Raw genomic sequence first — 26,728 nt, forward strand, 5'->3', positions numbered from 1 at the left:
CCTGAGTAAAGGAATCATCTGGACTTTCCTCATTTATATTAATCTCTATGCTGTCCAGCTCCCATAAATTAGACTGGTTCAACATCATCCTCGATAGAAGAATACTTGTACTGGGTTGACCTTTTATGAGTAAGACACCGTGACTGTATTTACTACTTCCTCTAGTCATTATTACTACGCAGTAGTCTGCCATATATTACATGGCCCGTACCAGTGTTGAGGAGAGTGACGCCGCATAGTTTTGGATTTATGCCCTTTATCCTGAATTATTACATCCAACACCGGCAAGGCTTCCTCAGCTAGGCCATCATTATTGCCATTATCTGCAACCTTTACATCAGTCACTGTAGTGTCAGGGTTATTAACATTATCATTATTGTCACCATTATTATAAGAATTACATACAACCCTGCACATAACTGTATGGTGCCTTCCCTTGTTGCATTGATAGCAACTGTTCAATTTGGTATGACAATCCTTTACATTATGATTGTCTAGACATCTGATACACCTGTCAAGTTCTTTCATTCTTTCCACTTTAATATCCCATGAATTATAGGCATTACAGTTCTTAGTGAAATGAGTACCCTGGCAGAAGAGACAGTCTCCTTTTCCTTGCCTGACCTCTTATTAACTGGGTTACCCTTACTGAGGTACTTATTCCTCTTACCTTGATGTGAGGAACCACTATTACTGATTCCTGTCACTTGATATGTACCTATTTAACTCTTAATTATGATTATTACCACTGGGATTATTTTTCCCTTTTGAGACTTGACAGATACTTCAGAGTCATTATGTGTTATATCCTTAGAACTGTTTGGCTGACTGGTCTGCAATTGAACAATTAATTCTTGCCGACCTAGTCTGATTTCCTCCAGACTGTACTCTGGAGGTTTTGGCAAACACACCCTTTGCATTAATAGGTTGATCAACTGCCTGGCTTACACCCTTTAATTTATTCAAAGCCTTACTTTTACAAGAGAGTTTTTCTTCCAATTCGTAATGTTGATTAATTAAAACATTCATTTCCATTCCATCTGCACAATTCTCCAGCAGATCTATTTCACAGTCTTTAAACCACAATTTGTACCACTCAAATCTACTCTCTAAAGCATCTAAATATAGCTTTAATTAATTAGGGTTCACGGTTTCTTGATTCATTAAATCCAAGCACTTGTATGCCTTTGTAACATGGCCTTTAATAGCCTGCAATGATGCTTTCATTACTCTAAAATCCATGGACTTGTCAGCCACATTAACTCCAGATCCAGTCATGGTTAGAGAATTATTAATCACTGATTATACAACTTAAGTAGGCGCCTATAAGAGTAATTCTTGCACTTTACTCTTGTATAAATCCTAGCCACGCATGTGCTAGCAATTAATTAGGCTAATTATCATCCACCACACGATCGATTAAATTTGTGTACCCTATACCCACTTTCTTCAATCAGTCACTTAATTATTAAGTAATTAATTCAATTAATTTTTCACTGATTGCATCCGGTTCGAAGGACCAATGGGCAGATATGGAAAATTTTATAGGGGGTTACCTGTATGTACCTCAACATTACATGCATACGAGTAATCTCATTGGGAGACAACAACCATATTGTTTACCGTAGTCACCCTGTGTAGACATGTGAGAAAACTTAACCACCCCTGGTCACTGCAGGTGGTCCCTTGGACCTCACAATCTTATCCATATCTATCCGAGACCAGTATAAATTGGATACCGCCCACAAGTATGGCGCTACTAATTAATTGCGGACTGCATAGATTATATTAGTTTAACTGAATGAAGGGGGGGTAGGTTACACATGGATATATCTATCAAGGAAAAACGCTTGTATATAATCCCACCACTTACCAGATATTCTCTGGTGGTCACTTGATGTAGCTGAACCACCCACAACCTATCCAGTTACAACATACCTAACTGGTCAGCATCAGTCTGCTATAACTAGAAGGGTTACTTAACTCTGGGTGATTGATACTCCTTATTTCCTCCATTCACTATCTTATTTCGATGTCCTGCTACACCGACGCGGTTCTTATTCCAGCAGGACAAGGTATCCGTTGGTTTGTCCCAGTTTAGAAGTCGTGACTCCATAAAAACTTCACTATCCTCGGGACAGGAACACGAGGTAAACAGATGCTCACTCTGAGAACGGCAACTCATTTCACTTCACACATTCTCTTAACTTGGTGTTATTATCACTGATTACTTCTTAGCCCACCATACGGTTTAATGTCTCATAATTATTATACACATTGGAGGCCACTCCATTAAGATCTGAGACCGATGAGTGATGATTAAATCACGGGTATTTTTCCCCGGGACACACTCCATGGCGACGTGCCAGTCACCAATGGTCCTACCATTATTCACTAATTTTGCCACTTTATTACGGTGGTCCCGTAAATCATGTTCCCTCACTCTTCACCAGGAACAGTTACGACACTTCCTATTATGAAGTGAGGCCTATATGTATTAATCCTTAGGCCGCCGTGAATGCCAATTTCCTGGTCCCATGTTTTCCCAGTCTCTTACCTCCATTCCAAACACTCCCGCTCCCTGGTGCCCCATCTCGACCTCTCCCTGCCCATCAGAGCAGGCGCAGAGCTTCCCTGTTGGTTCTAGTCCATTTTCAAATACATTTTTGACCCATATCGACACATTAAACACCTATTAGGCACTATAACTTCGGAAGATTAAAATATTTTCCACAGTTTTAGTTTAATATGTTTATTATGCACCCCATACCCATCCTGTGGGCGGTAGTCAAAAGATTACAGAGGTACATAATTGGTCCAGGGACTGGACTCCAAAGTTTTGATAGCTGAGCAAGTTACAGAGGCAATGAACTCACAATTTACAAAGGTAATGAACTCACAATTTACAAAGGTAATGAACTCACAATTTACAAAGGTAATGAACTCCAGGTAAGTCTGGTCACAATCATGACAAGTTACAAAGGTATTTACAGATTACAGAGGTACGTAATGGGTCCAGGGACTGGGCCCCCAAAGTTTTGATAGCTGAACTAGGTACAAAGGTAATGAGCTCACAAGTTACAAAGGTAATGAATTCTGTAGAATGGTTACTTACGTTTATACTTTGGCTACAATCATGAACAAATTATAGAGTAATGAGCAATTCACACTTCCACACCCGGTCACAACTGTAATGAGTTATTGGTGCAAATATTGATTGTTGAGTCACACACACCACACACACACACACACACACACACACACACACACACACACACACACACACACACACACACACACACACACACACACACACACTTTAGTTTAATATCTTTATGCACCCCATACCCATCCTGTGGGCGGTAGTCAAAAGATTACAAAGGTACATAATGGGTCCAGTGACTGGACCCCAAAGTTATGATAGCTGAACTAGTTACAAAGGTAATGAACTCCAGGTAGATCTGGTCACTAATCATGGCAAGTTACAGAGGTAATGAATCAGCTTCACTCCTATACATGGTTACAGTCATGAACAAATTACAAAGTAATGAACCACTGATACGTCCACACCTGGTCACAATTGTAATGAGTTATAAATACAAATATTAAGTGGATCATACACCCACACTAGTGCGCGCGCGCACATACACACACGAGGGCGCACGCACGGACATGTGCACACGAGCGTACAAATATATGCATACACACAAGGACGCACACCCACACACACACACCCACACACCAACACCCACACACACACAGTCACTTTCTTGATGGATATATCCATGTGGCCCAGTGGCCTGGTGGCTAAAGCTCCCGCTTCACACACGGAGGGCCCGGGTTCGATTCCCGGCGGGTGGAAACTTTCGACACGTTTCCTTACACCTGTTGTCCTGTTCACCTAGCAGCAAATAGGTACCTGGGTGTTAGTCGACTGGTGTGGGTCGCATCCTGGGGGACAAGATTAAGGACCCCAATGGAAATAAGTTAGACAGTCCTCGATGACGCACTGACTTTCTTGGGTTATCCTGGGTGGCTAACCCTCTGGGGTTAAAAATCCGAACGAAATCTTATTCTTATTCTTATTCTGTCACCCCCTAAATGGAAATAAGTCACTCTGTCTGACTTTTTTGGGTTATCCTATGTTCTCTACACATATGCTGCTATGTATGATAATTCTATATAACTGTATTTGTGTATACCTGAATAAACTTACTTATGGTGTCACCCCCCCCCCCCCCCCCTTACGATTCCACTACCCTAGTGTAGTGGATAAGATTTAAACCTCATTAACTAACCAAAATCATGTATTATTAAATATTAGCAATTTAATTTTAATTTATCTCGAAATAATTAAAGTTTAAATTGATTTTACTAGATACAAAAAATATAATAACTAGTAATACTTGAATGGCTGATGGTAGTGTGTGTTTAGTGAAGGTCGGGGGAGGATGTGGTCCAGGTGTTCCACTAAACCTGTCGCCTATAAGGCTTCTAAAATATTCTTGAAATTTATTGTGATACCTGTGGCTAATTATACCAGGTAGGATGCCCATTGTTGAAAAATAAATTACCAATCTGGTGGCCAGCAGGGTGACACTTGGTGTTTTAAATACTGTTTGAGTAGGTATATTGTAAATAGTGAGTGATATTGATGCAACACTTTGTGTTTTATCTTTCGGTCTTTGAGTTATTGTTTAAATATGCATATCTTTAAACGTCTTCTGGGCGTCAAGAAGTCAGTTCCACTGTTACTTAACATCACTTGGGCCCCACACTAGTATCAAGACCTGTATCTATACGGTAATTATTTGTCATGCTTATGAGTGTTGTATCAACACAGTTTTCCAGGTGCAAGATTATTTAGGTACACACAAGGTCAGGTACGCAAATATAGGTGGTTATAATTATCATGGATATTAACATACGTGTACATTACTAAGGTTAACCCCAAAAAAGAAGCCAAAGTGGCTTGATGCCGGTGAAGAGCTTTTGATCCAAGGAATTGCATTTGCACTTCCTCTCCTTGGATCTGACTGTAATACCTCCCATTCTCCAGGTGCTACGTGACTTACGGGTTTATTACTTTTGCCAGATTAATATAAATTTAGAAAAATGCTCTGGCATAACAATGGACTTTCTGTATGCACACTAAATGTCCCTCATCTCTGTACAAACATTGTATCATGCTGAAATAAATATTATAGTTTTGATGGCTCTATAAACAAGTATAAATTATTGCAGTATGTTTAAGGCACATAGATCTGTAATTAAAGTTTAATGTGTATAACCTAGGACAACTCCAAAAACCTCAGTGGTACCAAACATTAGAAAATCAAGATATATAATGTATAAGAGAGGTCAGTACCCAGGTAGAGACATAAACAATGATGGAAGATTGTATATCTCAGCCTCCCCTCAGGGAAGGTGTTGTGATGCCAGTGAGGGGCTCTTGATCTAAGAAAGAGAACTTGTCCTCCCCTTCACTGGATTAAACTTAATCACTTCGCATTCCCCATGTGCCATATGACCTGGTATATGAATAAGATATGTGCAACACATTGGTATATGCATTATGCAGATGTCTCGCCAACCAGTGGCTGGCTGGTGAAACGTCTAAACAACAAATGTAAATGTTGCATATATCTTATTCATCTAAGTGTCATGCAAACTGTTAATAAAATAGCACTGTTTGACCTCTACTAGTTTAGCGGTTCCCCCAGTTATAATACTAATAGTATATTTCAACTCCAACTGATAGGCATTCTACATTATATGTTTGTATACATGTATACATTTTAAAATTTCCAAAGTATTCTTTCGTGGGAACTCTATCAAAAACATTCTTAAATTTCATATTCAGTGCTGTAAATTCAATCTTCCATCCATTTCTTGGTTCAGAAATCCCTGGAATAACCTTTTTGTATGTACAGGAGCAGAGCTATGCTCATGGTGCCAAATCTTTAATAATTTGTTCATTGCATAATTTTTTAAGAATTTCCAAACGTTCTAACACTTTTTATGTCCTCTTTTTACTTGTTCCATTTCTCTACCGCTGTTTGCAAAGCTGAATTGATTTGATATACAAAAATTTGCAAACCAAAACCCAAATTTTTTTTTAGTATGCAAAACTGCATAAATGCTGTATTTGAATATGTATAGCAGAGCACTACTAAAACAAACTTGTGAAGTAATATAATGTAGTAAGTCAAAGTGTTGGGAATTATTTTCAGATTTTATTTCATAAAATTTTAACTGGAATATCATACATAAGACAAATTTTGTCACCTAATGAAGAGCAGAAGTTCAATCTTTGGAAGGACATTTCAGCCACTTACTTTCATGCAAATTTCGTAATACAGGTCCACATCCCTTTATCCAAAATTCTGAAATGTGAAAAGTTTCAAAAACCGAAGTTTTTTTGTGGAGTGTGGAGCATCGGTCATGTCCGTGCTGGGTCACGCCACCACACGGCGGCATTGAGAATCCTTCTGAAATTCGAAACAATACAGCCCCCAAGGGTTTCGGATAAAGGGATGTGTGCTTGTAATCAGGCGGACATCAACCAAATCTTTCAGTGGGCTGCGGAAAACAATATGAAGTTCAACGATGAGAAATTTCAATTACTCAGATATGGTAAACATGAGGAAATTAAATCTTCATCAGAGTACAAAACAAATTCTGGCCACAAAATAGAGCGAAACACCAACGTCAAAGACCTGGGAGTGATTATGTCGGAGGATCTCACCTTCAAGGACCATAACATTGTATCAATCGCATCTGCTAGAAAAATGACAGGATGGATAATGAGAACCTTCAAAACTAGGGAGGCCAAGCCCATGATGACACTCTTCAGGTCACTTGTTCTATCTAGGTTGGAATATTGCTGCACTCTAACAGCACCTTTCAAGGCAGGTGAAATTGCCGACCTAGAAAATGTACAGAGAACTTTCACGGCGCGCATAACGGAGATAAAACACCTCAATTACTGGGAGCGCTTGAGGTTTCTAAACCTGTATTCCCTGGAACGCAGGAGGGAGAGATACATGATTATATACACCTGGAAAATCCTAGAGGGACTAGTACCGAACTTGCACACGAAAATCACTCACTACGAAAGCAAAAGACTTGGCAGACGATTCACCATCCCCCCAATGAAAAGCAGGGGTGTCACTAGCACGTTAAGAGACCATACAATAAGTGTCATGGGCCCGAGACTGTTCAACTGCCTCCCAGCACACATAAGGGGGATTACCAACAGACCCCTGGCAGTCTTCAAGCTGGCACTGGACAAGCACCTAAAGTCAGTTCCTGATCAGCCGGGCTGTGGCTCGTACGTTGGTTTGCGTGCAGCCAGCAGCAACAGCCTGGTTGATCAGGGGCTGATCCACCAGGAGGCCTGGTCACAGACCGGGCCGTGGGGGCGTTGACCCCCGAAACTCTCTCCAGGTAAACTCCACTCCAGATGTGGTAAGGTAATCCATTATGCCACTCTTGTCTGGGAGGGCTGCAGTTCAGTCCCCACAAGGAGGACTGAGTAGCCATTGTTTCACACAATTACTATACATAATAAAAAAGTATTTTTAGCTCTTTTAAACTTATTATTTTATTAATATACTGTGATTTTTGTTGCTAAAAAAATAATATATTTTATTTGTAACTTCATTAAAATGATAAAATAGATAAATGCAAGTTTTAATGGTAATCCAGATTCAAGAGTTTTTGTAATAAGTTATTGTACTGTACTTAATATTGTCTGTTACTACTGTACTATAGTACATAAGTATAGTATGTTGTTGTTATTGATGGAGTTTATAGGGCCACAAGTATATTACTATATCCAGTAGATATTTGATGTACAAGAGCTTAGAGAATGTGCAAAAAAAAAAAAAAAAAATCTGAAAACAAAAACACTGAGTTCATACAAGAGAAATGCATTTCAATCTCAAGTAGAACATGAGGATTCATTTTTAATTCACTTAGCTTATTTTCACATTTTGACCTACTGTGTAATGTCATTTTAACTAAATGTCCTTTGTTTTCAGTAATTATAGATTGGCTGAAGTTGGTAAATTTGAGCCTCCAAAGTTGACTGGAAAATATGAGACAGGACAGCTATTTCTACACAGAGTTTTTGGCTACCGAGGGGTGGTTCTCTTTCCCTGGCTAGCCCGAGTTTATGACAGAGATGTTCCTAACAAGAAGGAATCAAAGTAAGAGAAATGTTACAGCTTAGTTTGTGATTTTCTAGAATTATTTGCTGAGCTTCACCAAGAATATTGTGAACAACAAAGAAAATTTTTATTGCAGTATGACTTCCTTGAGGTGCAGTACAGTTTTATTTTCATTGTTAAATGCAGTAAATATTTTCCAGACCCATAGAAGAAAGCATGAACTATAACCAAGTTGGAAAGGAAGTGAAAGGAAGAGCTCACACTTACTATCAAGTACTTATTGACTCGAGAGATTGTCCTTACATTGTAAGTATTTTGCATTGAGGCTAATCTTTCCTCTGTATTCTCAACATTTATTAATACAAACTCTCCTCACTTAGCGACATACAGTGGAACCCTGGTTTTTGTCTTTAATCCGTTCCAGAAGGTTGGCCAAAAGCCAATTTGTAAAAGCCAATTTGTACGAAAACTGAAGCAATATTTCCCATAAGAAATAATGTAAATCCAGTTAATCCATTCCAGACACCCAAAAGTATTAACAAAAAATACATTTTATAGAGAATAACTATAGTTTTACAGAAAACATTGAGAAATAAATATAAATGACTAATCAATTGGTAAATGAACATTTAACATCACACGTACGCCACTCGTATTTTTCTACGAGTTCTTTCTTGAATTCTATCGTGTTTCTCGCCTTTACAAAAGAGCTGGCACTCGGAACTTTCTTTGGCCCCATGGTGGCTTATTCAGCAGTTGCAAGTGCAAAAAACAATGGATTATTACCAAATGTTTCGGATGAATGAGCGGAGTAATGCTCACTGAACGAGTAACAAAGGCAGACTGAGTCATGAACGTATGAGCGGCTATGTCCCACAGGCAAGAGGACACGTCTGGTACGGACAATTTCTGAGCGGATGTACGAAAACTGGGAAAATTTCTCTGAATAAAGTGGCTGAAAACTGAATTGTACGATTACTGGACCAGACAAAAACTAGGGTTCCATTGTACTCGTTTACCAACCACTCAGATTTGCTGCCAGCTCTCCAACTGGTATGCAAACCTAAATAAAGTACAGTGGACCCTTGTTTTTCGTAATTAATCCATTCAGAGAGTGTGATGAATATTGAAAATGACGATTTGTGAAACCATTTTTCCCATAAGAAATAATGTAAATCTAATTAATCCATTCCAGACACCCAAAAGTATTAAAACAAAATAATTTTTTTATATGAAATATAGATGTACATACACAGAAAACAATGAGACATGAATAAAACAGAGACATGAAGAATAAAACAATAATAGCAACAATAATAGTGTATGGAAGACAGGAGGAGGGGAGAGGATGGATTAATTATTGTTTGGAAGGGGAATCCCCCTTCCATAAAGACTTCAGGTACAAAGTGCTTTTCCAGGGTTACTTCCCTTCTTTGCTTTTTAGTGCCACTAGAACCAGCTTCAAAGTCACTGCACACCTGTGGCACTAAATATCTGTCAAGAGAGCTCTGTTTCTGGTGTCTCTTTAAAATTTACCTAACATCGAACAAGACAATGTCATTGTACATGTTCCCGACACAACTTGCAAGAGATTTGTCAGGGTGATGTTCCTCCACAAATCTCTCCATCCTACTCCACATTGCACAAATCTCTTTAATCTCTGAAGAAGGCACCTTCTTCCATCTCTCTCCCTCCTCTGAAGCAATTTCTTGAGCTGTTGGAGATGAAGCTCTTGCAACTCTTCAGTGGTTAGCTCTTTGTTGTGGTCCTCCACCAGCTCTTCCACATCCTTGCTACTCCTATCCAACAAAATGCCACAATAGATTCCACAACTGGCATAGGGTCCTCATGGTCAGCCCCAAACCCTTCAAAATCCTTCTTTTGGACACACACACACACACACACACACACACACACACACACACACACTGGCCACAATTTTCTCCAAGCAGAGTTAAAAGTCCTGGAAGTCACTTCCTCCCAAGCCTTACCTATAAGGTTTAGGCAATGGAGGATACTGAAGTGATCTTTCCAAAACTCTCTTAGGGTTAAATGAGTGTCTGAGGTGAAGTTTGAAATCATTTGCTGGTCCATGGGCTGGATAAGAGGAGTGGTATTAGGGGCCAAGAACTTCACTGTGATGAAACGAAACTCCTCCACAATTTGGTCATCCAAGTCTGGAGGATGAGCAGGTGCATTGTCCATTACCAGGAGGCACTTGAGTTCCAGTTTATTTTCCAGGAGGTATTTCTTCACACTCAGGCCAAACACTTCATTGAACCAATCAAGGAAAATTTCCCTTGTGACCCATGCCTTACTGTTAGCCTTCCACATCACACACAATTTACTTTTGGCAACACTGTTTTTCTTGAACACACTGGGATTTTCAGAGTGATACGCTAGTAAAGGCTTCACTTTGAAATCCCCACTAGCATTACTACAGAACAAAAGAGTAAACCTGTCTTTAATAGGCTTGTGTCCTGGTAGTGCCTTTTCCTCCTGCGTGATGTAGGTCCTCCTTGGCATTTTCTTCCAAATGAGGCCTGTTTTGTCACAATTGAACACTTGTTGGGGTTTGAATTCTTCAGCCTCTACATATCCCTTGAATTCATGCACATATTTTTCAGCCGCATGTTTGTCAGAACTGGCAGCCTCGCCATGCATTACTACACTTGTGTATGCCACTATGCTTCTTAAATCTCTCAAACCAGCCTTTGCTGGCCTTAAATTCACCAACATCAGCACTCGTTGCAGGCATTTTCTTTACGAGATTGTCATGCAGCTGCGTTGCCTTTTCACAAATTATCGACTGCATAACACTATCTCCTGCTAATTGTTTCTCGTTGATCCACACCAAAAATAACTTCTCAACATCTTCGAGTACTTGCAGTCTCATTTTTATGAGCATATTTACCCCTCTTACAACAACAGCTTCCTTGATTTCCGTTTTCTTGGCCACGATGGAAGTGATGGTTGTATGGGGGTTTCCCATACAGCCTGGCAAGTTCTGCCACACGCATTCCACTTTCATATTTTAGTGATGTCTTTCTTGAATTCTATCGTGTGTGAAGAAATTCCTCCTGGAAAATAAATTGCCACTTAAGTGCCTCCTGGTACTGGACAATGCTCCTGCTCATCCTCCAGACTTGGAAGACCTATTGTTTGAGGAGTGTAAGTTCATCACAGTGAAGTTCTTGCCCCCAAATACCACTCCTTTCATCCAGCCCATGGACCAGCAGATCATTTCCAACTTCAAAAAACTGTACACCAAAGCAATGTTTCAAAGGTGCTTTGAAGTGACCTCGGACACTGAATTGACCCTAAGAAAGTTCTGGAGGAATCACTTCAATATCCTCCATTGCATAAGCCTTAGATAAGGCTTGGCAGGGAGTGACTTCCAAGACTTTGAACTCTGCTTGGAGAAAATTGTGTCCAGATGTGTCCTCGACAAGGATTTTGAAGGGTTTGAGGCTGACCCTGACGACCCTATGCCTATTGTGGAACCTATCATTTCATTGGGGAAGTCCATGGGGATGGATGAATGGCCAGGATGTGGAAGAGTTGGTGGACGACCACAGGGAAGAGCTAACCACTGAAGAGCTGCAACACCTTCAACAGGAACAGCAACAGACTGCAGCTGAGGATATTGCTACAGAGGAGGAAGAGAGGGGGAAGAATGTGCCTTCTTCAGTAATTAAAGATATTTGTGCCAAGTGGAGTGAGGTGCAAAGTTTTGCAGAAAATAATCGCCCTGACATAACTGTTGCAAGCTGTGTCTGCAACATGTTCAATAACATTGTCTTGTCCCATTTTAGGCAAATTTTACAGAGACGCCAGAAACAGGCCTCTCTAGACAGATTTTTTGTGCGACGGGTGCAGTGACTCTCGAGCTGGTCCTAGTGCCAGTAAAAAACAAAGAAGGGAAGTAACTCCAGAGAGGGACTTGATACCTGAAGTCCTTGTGGAGGGGGATTCCCCTTCCAAACAATAAACTCTCCTCCCTCTCCCCTCCTCGCCTTCTTCCATATGCCAACAAGTCTCTTCAGTAAAGGTATGTAATGTTCATTTATTATTAAAATTACTGTTTTATATTTTTTTCATTGTTTTCTATATGTAAAACTATAGGTATTCTTTAAAAAAATGTATTTTTTAATATTTTTGGGTGATTGGAACAGATTAATTGGATTTACATTATTTCTTATGGGAAATATTACCTCAGTTTTCGGCCATTTCAGATTTAGGCCAACCTTCTGGAACGGATTACAGCTGATAACTGGGGCTCCACTGTATTTGTATTCAGAATAAAGGCAAAGGCACGAATATCACTGTTCTCAAATAATATACAAAATTGTACGTTGAATTAATTTTCCCCATAAGAAATAATGGAAATCCAGTTAATCCGTTCCAGACACCCAGAAGTATGAAAAAAAAAATTTTGTACCACATGAAATACACCTACCATCCGACTTACGACCTGCTTGACATACGTCCACTCGACTTATGACCGTGCATCTGGCAGCTGGGCTGGGCCGGCTGATGCACACCACTGTACAATATTTGACAATACTCATGGCGGCAATGTGTCACCATGGCCTCTAAGATGAAGTCTGAATCTTGCACTGGAGATTGTGGCAAGAAAGGCTCTTACTCTCGAACTCTCTATTTGTTTTCACTGTTGCACATAAACCTGTCTGTATCTGTCTGCCTGTATATCTGTCTGTATCTCTGTGTGTCTGTTTATCTGTCTGTCTACTAGTGTGTGTCTTTTTGTCTACCTGTGTGTCTTTCTGTCTACCTGTGTGTCTTTATGTCTACCTGTGTGTCTTTGTCTACCTGTGTGTCTGTCTTTCTGTGTGTCTGTCTTTCTGTCTACCTGTGTGTCTTTCTGTCTACCTGTGTGTGTGTCTACCTGTGTCTGTCTTTGTCTACCTGTCTGTCTTTGTTTACCTGTGTGTCTGTCTTTCTGTCTACCTGTGTGTCTGTCTTTCTGTCTGTCTACCTGTGTGTCTGTCTTTCTGTCTACCTGTGTGTCTGTCTTTGTCTGCTTGTCTGTCTCAGAGCCACTCATTAAGAATGTACTTGGTCTTGAAGACGCCATATTAATAATGATAATAACAATAATAATCACTGAGGCGCATTAAATGTGTATAAAACGTTAATATAGACATTTTTGCTTAATCCATCTATTTTTTTTCAAAATTATATAATAAACATGCTACATAACACATAAATTAACAAATATGAGATTTTTTTTGACAGTGAACAGGAACCGTTCGTGTCCGGGCTGGCAACAACAACAACAACAACATTTGTTTATGTAATGAAGTTGGTAGAATTACCGACAATATGTAAAGTAAAAGGACACAAGTGCAACTAATGTGACATTTATTGTGGCAACGTTTCGCTCTCCAGGAGCTTTATCAAGCCATTACAAACAATACATGGACACAGAGGGTATATAAAGGCTCAGAGTGAGGTGAATACTAGTGAGGTACCATTTCGATGTTCACTAGTAGTAGTAGTAGTAGTAGTAGTAGTAGTGGTAGTGACAAAAGTAATACAATATGGTAGAGCAATTAATTCGTACATGAGTAAAAGGATATAAAAGCTATTACTTGGGTAACATAAAAATAGGTTGGACAAATATAAACTGGAATGAGGCAGCTTGTTTCAGTGTTCACTCTCTGTGCTTTGTGTAGTATAACAGGAGAGACTATGTGATGGCAGGGTTTACTGTTTTCAGGAGGATTCTTGCTAAGACTTCGGAGATGGTGAAGCTGCCGTTGTTTTGTTTAATTGTATTCGAAACAGCGATCAGTGCTGATTCGAGGCACTTGCGTCTGCGGAAATTAGTTTCTTTGATCACTAATTGGGCGTCTCTGAATTTCATGAGATGATTGGTGGAATTTCGGTGTTGTACACAGGCGTTGTTCAGGTTATCGTTCCTACATGCGTAAATGTGTTCATTGAGGCGGGTGTCGAGGTTTCTGGCTGTTTCACCTACGTAAATCTTGTCACAGCCTCCACAGGGTATAGTGTAAACTCCTGCATTGACTGGTTCGTGGTGCTTGGATTTTGTCCTGGTTATATCCTTTATTGAAGTGCTAGAAGCGATGGCGACTCTGGTGTTAGCTTGTGAAAGTACTTTTGAGACGTTCAGTGCAACCTGACTGTTGGGAAGAATTATAACTTTGCTGGGAGTGGTGTTGATGCGTGGAGAATTTATGATCTGAAGAGCTCTTTTCTTGCAGTCTTTGATGAAAAAAGAAGGAAAATGTAACTCTGTGAATGTTTGGTGAATGTATGTACACTCCTCGTCAAGAAACTCAGGACTACAAATTCGGTATGCTCTTAGGAAAAACCCGATGATGATGCCTCTTTTGGTCTTGGTATCTTGACTGGAATAGAAGTGTGTGAGATCATTTTTATTGGTGGGTTTCCGATAAACTTGAAATCTTAGGTTGTTGTCTACTTTGTGAAGGGAAGAAACTTCTGTACTCGTTACCAAGCAACCCTAAACCAGCACACATGTATGGTTTACCCAAGACCCATAAACACAATATTCCTCTCAGACCAATCACGTCAGGAATAGGGAGTGCTCCACACAAACTAGCCGGAGTTCTTGCCAAACATCTTTCCTGCCTTCTGGGAACCATCAGCCCCGCTCATCTTAAACACTCAGGTGACCTTCTCAACCGCATCCGTAACCTCTCCATCCGTAACAAGAAACTAAGCAGTTTGGATGTGACTTCCCTCTTCACAAAAGTACCTACCAAAAAAGCCATCGAGGTTCTACGACGTAAAGTCAATCAGGACCTTAATCTTCCTCTACCTCCCGGAGATTTTGTTGACTTAATTGAACTCTGTTAATTTCAACTGTTTTTCTTTCAATAACAAGCTCTACAAACAAACCTACGGCATGGGAATGGGGTCCCCCATAAGTGCCGTCCTAGCCAACTTATACATGGAACACCTAGAGTCCGAACACTTCGCCAACATCATCCCTTCAAGCGTCACTTGGTTACGTTACGTGGACGATGTCCTCGTAATAACTCCAAAACGTTTTGATGTACGGGATCTTCAGGCAAGGCTCAACGCAGTTGAACCGGCGATCCAGTTTACACTAGAAGAAGAGTCCAATGACAAGCTACCTTTCCTCGACGTCCTCATTCACAAAGTAGACAACAACCTAAGATTTCAAGTTTATCGGAAACCCACCAATAAAAATGATCTCACACACTTCTATTCCAGTCAAGATACCAAGACCAAAAGAGGCATCATCATCGGGTTTTTCCTAAGAGCATACCGAATTTGTAGTCCTGAGTTTCTTGACGAGGAGTGTACATACATTCACCAAACATTCACAGAGTTACATTTTCCTTCTTTTTTCATCAAAGACTGCAAGAAAAGAGCTCTTCAGATCATAAATTCTCCACGCATCAACACCACTCCCAGCAAAGTTATAATTCTTCCCAACAGTCAGGTTGCACTGAACGTCTCAAAAGCACTTTCACAAGCTAACACCAGAGTCGCCATCGCTTCTAGCACTTCAATAAAGGATATAACCAGGACAAAATCCAAGCACCACGAACCAGTCAATGCAGGAGTTTACACTATACCCTGTGGAGGCTGTGACAAGATTTACGTAGGTGAAACAGCCAGAAACCTCGACACCCGCCTCAATGAACACATTTACGCATGTAGGAACGATAACCTGAACAACGCCTGTGTACAACACCGAAATTCCACCAATCATCTCATGAAATTCAGAGACGCCCAATTAGTGATCAAAGAAACTAATTTCCGCAGACGCAAGTGCCTCGAATCAGCACTGATCGCTGTTTCGAATACAATTAAACAAAACAACGGCAGCTTCACCATCTCCGAAGTCTTAGCAAGAATCCTCCTGAAAACAGTAAACCCTGCCATCACATAGTCTCTCCTGTTATACTACACAAAGCACAGAGAGTGAACACTGAAACAAGCTGCCTCATTCCAGTTTATATTTGTCCAACCTATTTTTATGTTACCCAAGTAATAGCTTTTATATCCTTTTACTCATGTACGAATTAATTGCTCTACCATATTGTATTACTTTTGTCACTACCACTACTACTACTACTACTACCACTAGTGAACATCGAAATGGTACCTCACTAGTATTCACCTCACTCTGAGCCTTTATATACCCTCTGTGTCCATGTATTGTTTGTAATGGCTTGATAAAGCTCCTGGAGAGCGAAACGTTGCCACAATAAATGTCACATTAGTTGCACTTGTGTCCTTTTACTTTATCTCTCATTTATTCATTTAATCTTGTTTACTCACCTCTCACTCTACATTAAAACTACAGATATTTGGCCTGGTGGCTAAAGCTCCCGCTTCACACACGGAGGGCCCGGGTTCAATTCCCGGCGGGTGGAAACATTTCGACACGTTTCCTTACACCTGTTGTCCTGTTCACCTAGCAGCAAATAGGTACCTGGGTGTTAGTCGACTGGTGTGGGTCGCATCCTGGGGGACAAGATTAAGGACCCCAATGGAAATAAGTTAGACAGTCCTCGATGACGCACTGACTTTCTTGGGTTATCCTGGGTGGCTAACCCTCCGGGGTTAAAAATCCGAACGAAATCTTATCTCTTATCTTATCTTAAGGTAAGTAATGACTGGACACGATTATTATACTATAGCTTAATAATAATATTAATATTAGTACATATGTATTATTGAAATAATAATGATTATTAATATTATTATTAATTTAGGGCACTGGAGCACAGATCCACTGTATAGCACTTTGTCTGGATTTTTTGGGTTATCCTAGGTAATGTATACTATGTATGATGACTTACGTGTACCAGTGAGAGAGAGAGATACAGAGAGAGATACAAAGAGACAGCCACATTCGGTCAGCCAACTACCCACCCACCCATCCAGCCACCCACCCACTCATCCAGCCAGCCAGCCACCCACCCACCCATCATCCAGCCACCCACCCACCCACCCATCATCCAGCCACCCACCCACCCATCCAGCCACCCACCCAGCCACCCATCCAGCCACCCATCCAGCCAGCCAGGCACCCACCCAGCGAACCACAGACCCAGCCACCCATCCAGCCACCCACCCACCTGGCCACCCACCCATCCAGCCAGCCAGCCAGCCAGCCAGCCAACCACAGACCCGGCCACCCAGCCAGCCAGCCGGATACGTATTACACACGTTCCAGAGTTGTTTCTCTTTGCTTAGGGTATAGGTTAAACAACATTCTGGCAGGATGACACTACCAGTGGTATTCTCCCTTTCCACTGTGTCGACAATACATAAAGATAATAGTAACATATGATACTGTATGCGATGTAAAATTTACAATACATATCACTACCATGTATACATTATATACAGTACATAAATAATTAAAATACAACAATAGAAGTAAATTCTGGTAAAAAGAATGAAATAATGATTGTACATTACATTACAGTATTATGTAGGTAGTTTAATAGGAAAGTTTTGACATTATGCCCTACCCAATATGTTGGCAATTTTCAAAGGTTCGACTTACGTCCATTTCGACTTAGGACCGGTTGGTCGGAACCAAGCTTGGTCGTAAGTCGGATGGTAGGTGTATACATTTTCCTACGCACAAAAAGGATACATGCACAGTACGTATACTGTACTAAATGAAGAATAAATGACACTTACCATTATTGAAGATGTAGATATGAGACACTGTTTTTCTTGAACACACTGGGATTTTCAGAGTGATACATGAGTAAAGGCTTCACTTTGAAATCTCCACTAGCATTACAACAAAACATGAGTTAGCCTGTCTTTCATAGGCTTGTGTTCTAGGAGTGCCTTTTCATCCTGAGTAATGTAGGTCCTGTTTGGCATTTTCTTCCAAAACAGGCCTGTTTCGTCACAATTGAACACTTGTTGGGGTTGGAACTTTTCAGCTTCACCATGCCTTATCACTGTGTATGCCACTACGATTCTTAAATCTCTCAAACCATCCTTTGCTGGCCTTAAATTCACCAATATGAGCACTAGTTCCAGGCATTTTTTCTGTTCTCCTGGGTGTTAGTCGACTGGTGTGGGTCGCATCCTGGGGGACAAGCTTAAGGACCCCAATGGAATTAGGTTAGACAGTCCTCGATGACACACTGACTTTCTTGGGTTATCCTGGGTGGCTAACCCTCTAGGGTTAATTGTTTCTTGTTAAGCCACACCAACAACAGTCTCTCCACATCTTCGAGTAGTACAGCTGACAATGGTGCAGCAGCAGCTGACCGTGGTACAGCAGCAGCTGACGGTGGTGCAGCAACAGTTGACGGTGGTGCAGCAACAGTTGACAGTAGTGCAGCAACAGTTGACGGTGGTGCAGCAACAGTTGACGGTGGTGCAGCAACAGGTGACGGTGGTGCAGCAACAGCTGATGGTGGTGCAGCAGCAGCTGACCATGGTACAGCAGCAGCTGGCCATGGTGCAGCAACAGCTAATGGTGGTGCAGTAGCAGCTGACCATGGTATGATAGTATTTCTCCTTTTTATCACAGGGTTGGCACTAGAAGCTTTCTTTGGGCCCATGGTGGCTTATTTAGCAGTTACAAGCACTAAAAACAATGGAATAATACAAAATTTATCGAATGTATGCGTGCAACCGTCCGCCCTGGCTTGTAAACAATGCCACTAGTTGAGCTGAGGCGCTCTGGCCAGACGGACCTCGTTCGGGACGAACAATTTAAGTTGAGCTTTTCTTCGTAGGTCGGGGAAATTTTTTTATGCTGAAATGCTTCGTAAGTCGATTTTATCATAAGATGAGGCCTTCGTAAGTCGGGGGTTGACTGTATATGTATGCACAGCCTATCCTCACTTAACGACGGAGTTCTGTTCATAAGACCACGTAGGTACACGAATTCATCGCTAAGTGAGGAGCATAATATAATGGTAGTGGGTTTGTGTCAACCATCTTTGATATTCATTTAATGTCACCTTTGCACCATTTGTAACATTTCTGGCATATTTTTGAATGTTTATTCAGTAGCATACTGTATATTGTATTAAACAGAATAGAGAAAATCAGCTCTAGTATACATTATTTAGGTATGCAGACTTGTCATAGAGCCCGTCATAATTTCAAGTCGTTGGTAAGTGAGTATGTCGCTAAGTGAGGAGAAGCTGTATACGAGTTTGCCTATGACTGGTGTGACAACGTCAACCATGACCTCTTGTTACCCAGCCAGTAAACACTTAGGCTGCCTGTAAGTAGTGGGTAGCCCAAAATGAAGCACTACATGCTAAGAAAAAGGAGGCCTTAGACAATGCACAGCATTTGTTTGAATTGAAAAAAATGATTGCTAGATACTGATCAGCTGTTGACAAAACTGAAAAGTTTGTTCTAATCCAGTTATCATAATTAAGGTCTTTCTGGATACGCTGATAAATTTAAATAGCATCCTACTTCTTTTTTTATTTGCCTGGGCAATGATGGGCTCTGCTATTGTAGTGCAGTAGTTGCTTGAATATCTAAATTATATGAGCAAAGATCCTTATTTGTATACAACATTGTCTAGCAAGACAGCTCTTGGGTTGAAAGTCTTAAATTTTTGGAGGAGAATTTTTAGAAGAACATGTCACCAATTATAACAGCACAGTGGACCATCACCTTTCGCACCTTGATCTACTGCGTTTTTGTCTGTTTGCAATTCATTTTTTTGTATCTATTTCCACCTTTTGCCTGTAAATTCACCTCCTTCATGTCAGTTCTACCTGTTTCCACCTTGCACTGTAACATGACCAGCCATTGTGGCAGTACATGCATGCCAGTTACCCTTTTGCGTGCGTCACGTAGGCCAGTATCCCATCCATGTGCCTCAGGCCTTTTCTGTTTCACGGTAGACCTAGCTTTGTTTACATCCTTCCCCCTCACCTCCCGCTTACGCCACCAGTTGCCTCTTGAGCATGTACCGTACAATTTCTGTCTTGTGTTATCCCTCCATTTTCAGTGGTGAGAGTGCCTCACAGCAGCAGAGAATTTTCCTGCTGAGTTACTGGAAATGATTTCTGAGGGTGGCTGTGTACCAGAACAAGTGTTTAGTGCTGATGAAAGAGCATGGTTCTGGAAAAAGATGCCTTTTAGAGCTTACGTCAACAGGCAAAAAAAAAAAAAAGTGCTGCTATTGCATTAGCTGTGCATTATTGTAACAGGTGACATTAAGTGCAGACCCATGCTTGTTTATTGCTCAAAGAATCCCCATGATTTAAAATGGAAAGACAAAATCACTTTTCCTGTTATCTGGAGGTCATACAAGTCAGCATGGAAGACAGAGGAATTATTTGCTGACTGGTTCAAGCATCATTTTATTCCTGAAGTCTTGTTTTATCTGTGCACAAGAGCCTCGTATTCAAGATTCTCCTGACTTGATAATTCCCTTGCTCATCCTGACCTATTACAAAATTTAACCCTTTGGGGGTCGACAGGTCCTCTCAGAGACTTGTTCTCAGGGTCAGCCAAATTTCAAAAACAAAAAAATTATTTTTTCTAATGAAAAGGTAGAGAATCTTTTCCTGATCATAATGACACCAAAAGTATGAAATTTGATGGAAAACTTACGGAATTATGCTCTCGCGAAGTTAGCGGTCTCGACGATGTTTACGCATTGGCGATTTTTGCCCACTTTGAGCCCTATTTTCGGCCAATTCCAGTGTACTAGTCGACAAAAATCATAGCTATTTTGCTAGAACTTCATTTTTTCTATCGAATGAGTACAAGAAACCACCCATTTACCGATTTCAACTATCCAATAAAGTGGTCAGAATTTAGCAATTTTGCCAGTTTCACACAAATTTCAAAGGATGCCAATTTCTGAATAGGGTCCAGAATAAACAAGAAAGACATTCCTGGCACTAAAATAAGTTCTCTGTTCGTTAGTCACATCCCCAGGCCCCTCTTATATTTCTTTGGCTTTCCACTTTGAATTTTTATTCTTACAAAAAAATAAGATTTACTGTTATGCAGACTACTGCATTCGTGTAGAATTATATTTTTTTTTTTTTTTTTTTTTTTTTTTTTTTTATCACACTGGCCGATTCCCACCAAGGCAGGGTGGCCCGAAAAAGAAAAACTTTCACCATCATTCACTCCATCACTGTCTTGCCAGAAGGGTGCTTTACACTACAGTTTTTAAACTGCAACATTAACACCCCTCCTTCAGAGTGCAGGCACTGTACTTCCCATCTCCAGGACTCAAGTCTGGCCTGCCGGTTTCCCTGAATCCCTTCATAAATGTTACTTTGCTCACACTCCAACAGCACGTCAAGTATTAAAAACCATTTGTCTCCATTCACTCCTATCAAACATGCTCACGCATGCCTGCTGGAAGTCCAAGCCCCTCGCACACAAAACCTCCTTTACCCCCTCCCTCCAACCTTTCCTAGGCCGACTCCTACCCCGCCTTCCTTCCACTACAGACTGATACACTCTTGAAGTCATTCTGTTTCGCTCCATTCTCTCTACATGTCCGAACCACCTCAACAACCCTTCCTCAGCCCTCTGGACAACAGTTTTGGTAATCCCGCACCTCCTCCTAACTTCCAAACTACGAATTCTCTGCATTATATTCACACCACACATTGCCCTCAGACATGACATCTCCACTGCCTCCAGCCTTCTCCTCGCTGCAACATTCATCACCCATGCTTCACACCCATATAAGAGCGTTGGTAAAACTATACTCTCATATATTCCCCTCTTTGCCTCCAAGGACAAAGTTCTTTGTCTCCACAGACTCCTAAGTGCACCACTCACTCTTTTTCCCTCATCAATTCTATGATTCACCTCATCTTTCATAGACCCATCTGCTGACACGTCCACTCCCAAATATCTGAATACGTTCACCTCCTCCATACTCTCTCCCTCCAATCTGATATTCAATCTTTCATCACCTAATCTTTTTGTTATCCTCATAACCTTACTTTTTCCTGTATTCACCTTTAATTTTCTTCTTTTGCACACCCTACCAAATTCATCCACCAATCTCTGCAACTTCTCTTCAGAATCTCCCAAGAGCACAGTGTCATCAGCAAAGAGCAGCTGTGACAACTCCCACTTTGTGTGTGATTCTTTATCTTTTAACTCCACGCCTCTTGCCAAGACCCTCGCATTTACTTCTCTTACAACCCCATCTATAAATATATTAAACAACCACGGTGACATCACACATCCTTGTCTAAGGCCTACTTTTACTGGGAAAAAATTTCCCTCTTTCCTACATACTCTAACTTGAGCCTCACTATCCTCGTAAAAACTCTTCACTGCTTTCAGTAACCTACCTCCTACACCATACACTTGCAACATCTGCCACATTGCCCCCCTATCCACCCTGTCATATAAATAATATATATAAATAATATAAATAATATCAGCGCACTTGTGAAAGAATATTAGACTCACCAGTTGATGTGTATTGGACGCTTGGCATGATTTGTTTACTTTTGAACTTCGGTAAAAATTGAACATTTCTGCTACTTTGAGCTCAATTTCAAGGTACTTTTCATTGTAAAACCAGTCAAAATCATCTCAATTTCTGTAATATGTCTTCCATTCTATAAAATGAGACCAGGAAAACTAGAATATAACAATAAATACCATACGAAAATACAGTGCAAAGTCGCTGTTTTAATCCAAAAACACGGTCAAATTTTTTTTCCTCTCATTACGCACTGTGTGCTGCAGGATTTTTTTTATACTGCGCACACTGACCACATAGACCCATTCTTACATACGTAGGCCTACCAGCTTTCTCTCACTAGATTTGAGGGCGCTAGAATTTAGGCGTACTAGTACGTCAAAAACCCTGAGTCGTAAGCCGTACTAGTACGTCCGAAACCCCCAAAGGGTTAAACTTTAATGTTTTTTTTTTTTTTTTTACCACCAAATACGACATGACTGATACAACCACTGGATCAAGGTGTAATCAAGCTATTTAAGTTTATCTGCACACACACAGAGTGGGGCAGAAACTGATTGCAGCAGTAGACAATGACTCTGAGCTTGGAGCTCTAGAGTTTTTGTATAAATTCAACAAGTGCCTTACCCCATGTCAAAGCTTTGTGGAATAATGTGCCCCAATCAACAATAAATGCAGGCTGGAGAAAATTATGGTGAGCATGGTGAATATTTCACAGGTGAATATTTCACAGTTGAGGTAACTGTTCAGTTGGCAAGGAGATTGCTTGGTGAGGGCTTTGAGGACATGCAGCCAGAAGACATCAATAAACCGTTAGAAGATAATAAGGAAGAAAGAAGTCCAGAGGAAATGTTGGCAGAGCTGAATTACCAGATAGAAGGGACTCAGAGAGTTGAAGGGGATGAGAAAGAAGAGCCTGCAAAGAAATGGTTAACACTTTCACAGTTATGGGAGCAGTTTCATGCTGCTGCTAAACTTAAAGACTTTTTCATTGAAGAGGATGCTGACATATCTAGAAGCCCTGATCTAAAGCTGCTGATGATGCCCTACCATCAGCTGTATAAAGTATTGCTGAATAATGCACAGCAGACATAGGAGAATACTTCAGGGCTCCTGTAAATAATAACTCTGCATCGACCTCTTCCCATGAACCTCCAGCCATCCACTTCATCCATCTCATCTATGGCCCACACCAAGCCTCTCCACAGACATCAAGCCACTTAATCAGCAACAACTTTCTTAGGTTATGCTAGGTTAAATCATCCTGCATCATACTATAATAATATACATTAATGCCCATAACATCCGTGTGGTTTTAAAAATCATTGTATAATATTTAGTTTATATTAGGTGAATTGTATACATATAAGAAAAGTTGTTTGGCTGTCAAGGTGGCATGGAATATAACCCAATTTTTTCTGTGAGTTGTTCACTCCACCTACTGTGTTTTCACATATAGCTCCATTTTTTATGGAACATTTTTTTTTCAACAAGTCAGCCGTCTCCCGCCTAGGCAGGGTAACCCAAAACGAAAATACTTTCATCATCATTCAACACTTTAACCTCACTCATACATAATCACTGTTTTTGCAGAGGTGCCCAGATACAACAGTTTAGAAGCATAAAGATACAATATAAAAAGTGACCTGAAATAATATTATAAACTCCCTTTAGAATGTAATATCAGGGCCCAATTATATATATACTGTCCTGTTACACTTCCCATTTCCAGAACTCAAATCTGGCTATATAAAAATAACCGGTTTCCCTGAATCCCTTCACTAAATATTACCTTGCTCACACTCCAACAGCTCGTCAGGTCCCAAAAACCATTCGTCTCCATTTACTCCTATCTAACATACTTGTGCATGCTTGCTGGAAGTCCAAGCCCCTCACCCACAAAACCACCTTTACCCCCCTCCCTCCAACCTTTTCGAGGATGACCCCTACCCCACCTTCCTTTCCCTACAGATTTATATGCTCTCCATGTCATTCTACTTTGATCCATTCTCTCTAAATGACCAAACCACCTCAACAACCCCTCTTCAGCCCTCTGACTAATACTTTTATTAACTCCACACCTTCTCCTAATTTCCACACTTTGAATTCTCTGCATAACATTTACACCACACATTCCCCTTAGACAGGACATCTCCACTGCCTCCAACCGCCTCCTCACATATACCTCAATGCACCACTCGCCTTTTTTTCCTCATCATTTCTATGGTTAACCTCATCCTTCATAAACCCATCCACTGACACATCAACTCCCAGATATCTGAAAACATTTACTTCTTCCATACTCCTTCTCTCAAATGTGATATCCAATTTTTCTTTATCTAAATCATTTGATACCCTCATCACCTTACTCTTATCAATGTTCACTTTCAAATTTGTACCTTTACACACCCTCCCAAACTCGTCCACTAACCTTTGCAACTTTTCTTTAGATTCACCCATAAACACAGTATCATCAGCAAAAAGTAACTGTCAACTCCCATTTTGTATTTGATTCTGCAGAATTTAATCCCACCTCTCTCCCCAACACCCTAGCATATACTTCTTTTACTACCCTGTCTATAAATATATTAAACAACCATGGTGACATTACACATCCCTGTGTAAGACCTTCTTTTACTGGGAAGTAATCTCCCTTTCTTCTACACATCCTAACCTGAGCCTCACTATCCTCATAAAAACTCTTTACAGCATTTAGTAACTTACTACCTATTCCACATACTTGCAACATCTGCCACATTGCTCCCCTATCCACTCTATCATATGCCTTTTCTAAATCCATAAATGCAATGAAAACTGTTCACATATATGCTGCAATGTAAACACTTGATTTACACATCCCCTACCCACTCTAAAGCCTCCTTGCTCATCCACAATCCTACTCTGTCTTACCTCTAATTCTTTCAATAATAACCCTGCCATACACTTTTCCTGGTATACTCGGTAAACTTATTCCTCTATAATTTTTACAATCTCTTTTGTCCCCCTTCCCTTTATGTAAAGGAACTATACATGCTCTTTGCCAATCCCTAGGTACCTTCCCCTATTCTATACATTTATTAAACAAAAATACCAACCATTCCAACCCCATATCACCCCCCATGCTTTTACCATTTCTGTCATAATCCCGTCAGTTCATGCTGCTTTACCCCCTTTTGTGTTGTGCAAAAGGTGATTGTTCACTGAAATTCATATACATCGTTGTATCTGACATAAAAACAAAAGAAAAACAATCTCCAAAAATTTTACAGGTCATGTAACAACACATGACTAATTGTACCAAACAAGTAGGAACCCACCAAACCCACATCAATTGGTATGGTGTAATTCTGAAGTTCCAGTTTTCAGCAGATGTCTTTTTCACACACTTGAAAGATAATTACCTGTATTAATAGGCCATATTCTATGAGGAAGAATTAAGAGCTCTGTAGTGTTAAGTTTTATTTGCTTATGAACTGTTATTATATGAACATTAAAATGGTATAAAATACCGACAGATTGTTAGGTAAGACACATATGCAACAGTTAGGTATCTTTATTTCGAAACATTTCGCCTACACAGTAGGCTTCTTCAGTCGAGTACAGAAAAGTTGATAGAAGCAGAAGATACTTGAAGACGATGTAATCAGTCCATCACCCTTAAAGTTTTGAGGTGGTCAGTCCCTCAGTCTGGAGAAGAGCATTGTTCCGTTGTCTGAAACAATATGAAGTTGAAATGACAGAATGGGGCCTTATATAGTGCCAGGAGGTGAGACGTCTCACCTCCTGGCACTATATAAGGCCCCATTCTGTCATTCAACTTCATATTGTTTCAGACAACGGAACAATGCTCTTCTCCAGACTGAGGGACTGACCACCTCAAAACTTTAAGGGTGATGGACTGATTACATCGTCTTCAAGTATCTTCTGCTTCTATCAACTTTTCTGTACTCGACTGAAGAAGCCTACTGTGTAGGCGAAACGTTTCGAAATAAAGATACCTAACTGTTGCATATGTGTGTTATTATATGGTTTAATTGATAGCTGGCAGCTATGATTGGTTGTTAGCCTGGAAAATGTTGATGCG

At 40.5% G+C, this 26,728-nt stretch overlaps 1 protein-coding gene across 1 annotated transcript in view; it reads left to right on the forward strand.

The window, feature by feature from the left end:
- Positions 1–4,405: 4,405 nt before the first annotated feature.
- LOC128688317 (DNA polymerase delta interacting protein 2) overlaps positions 4,406–26,728 on the forward strand; it is a gene marked incomplete at its 3' end in the record, with an annotated part of 32,743 nt that continues 10,420 nt past the window's right edge. The window contains 3 exon segments of the mRNA XM_070081283.1: positions 4,406–4,543; positions 8,046–8,213; positions 8,375–8,480. Of these exon segments, the coding sequence (XP_069937384.1) occupies positions 4,452–4,543; positions 8,046–8,213; positions 8,375–8,480 (366 nt within the window).

The sequence above is a fragment of the Cherax quadricarinatus genome, unplaced genomic scaffold (genome assembly GCF_038502225.1).
Source record: "Cherax quadricarinatus isolate ZL_2023a unplaced genomic scaffold, ASM3850222v1 Contig2192, whole genome shotgun sequence".
Lineage (NCBI taxonomy): Eukaryota > Metazoa > Arthropoda > Malacostraca > Decapoda > Parastacidae > Cherax > Cherax quadricarinatus.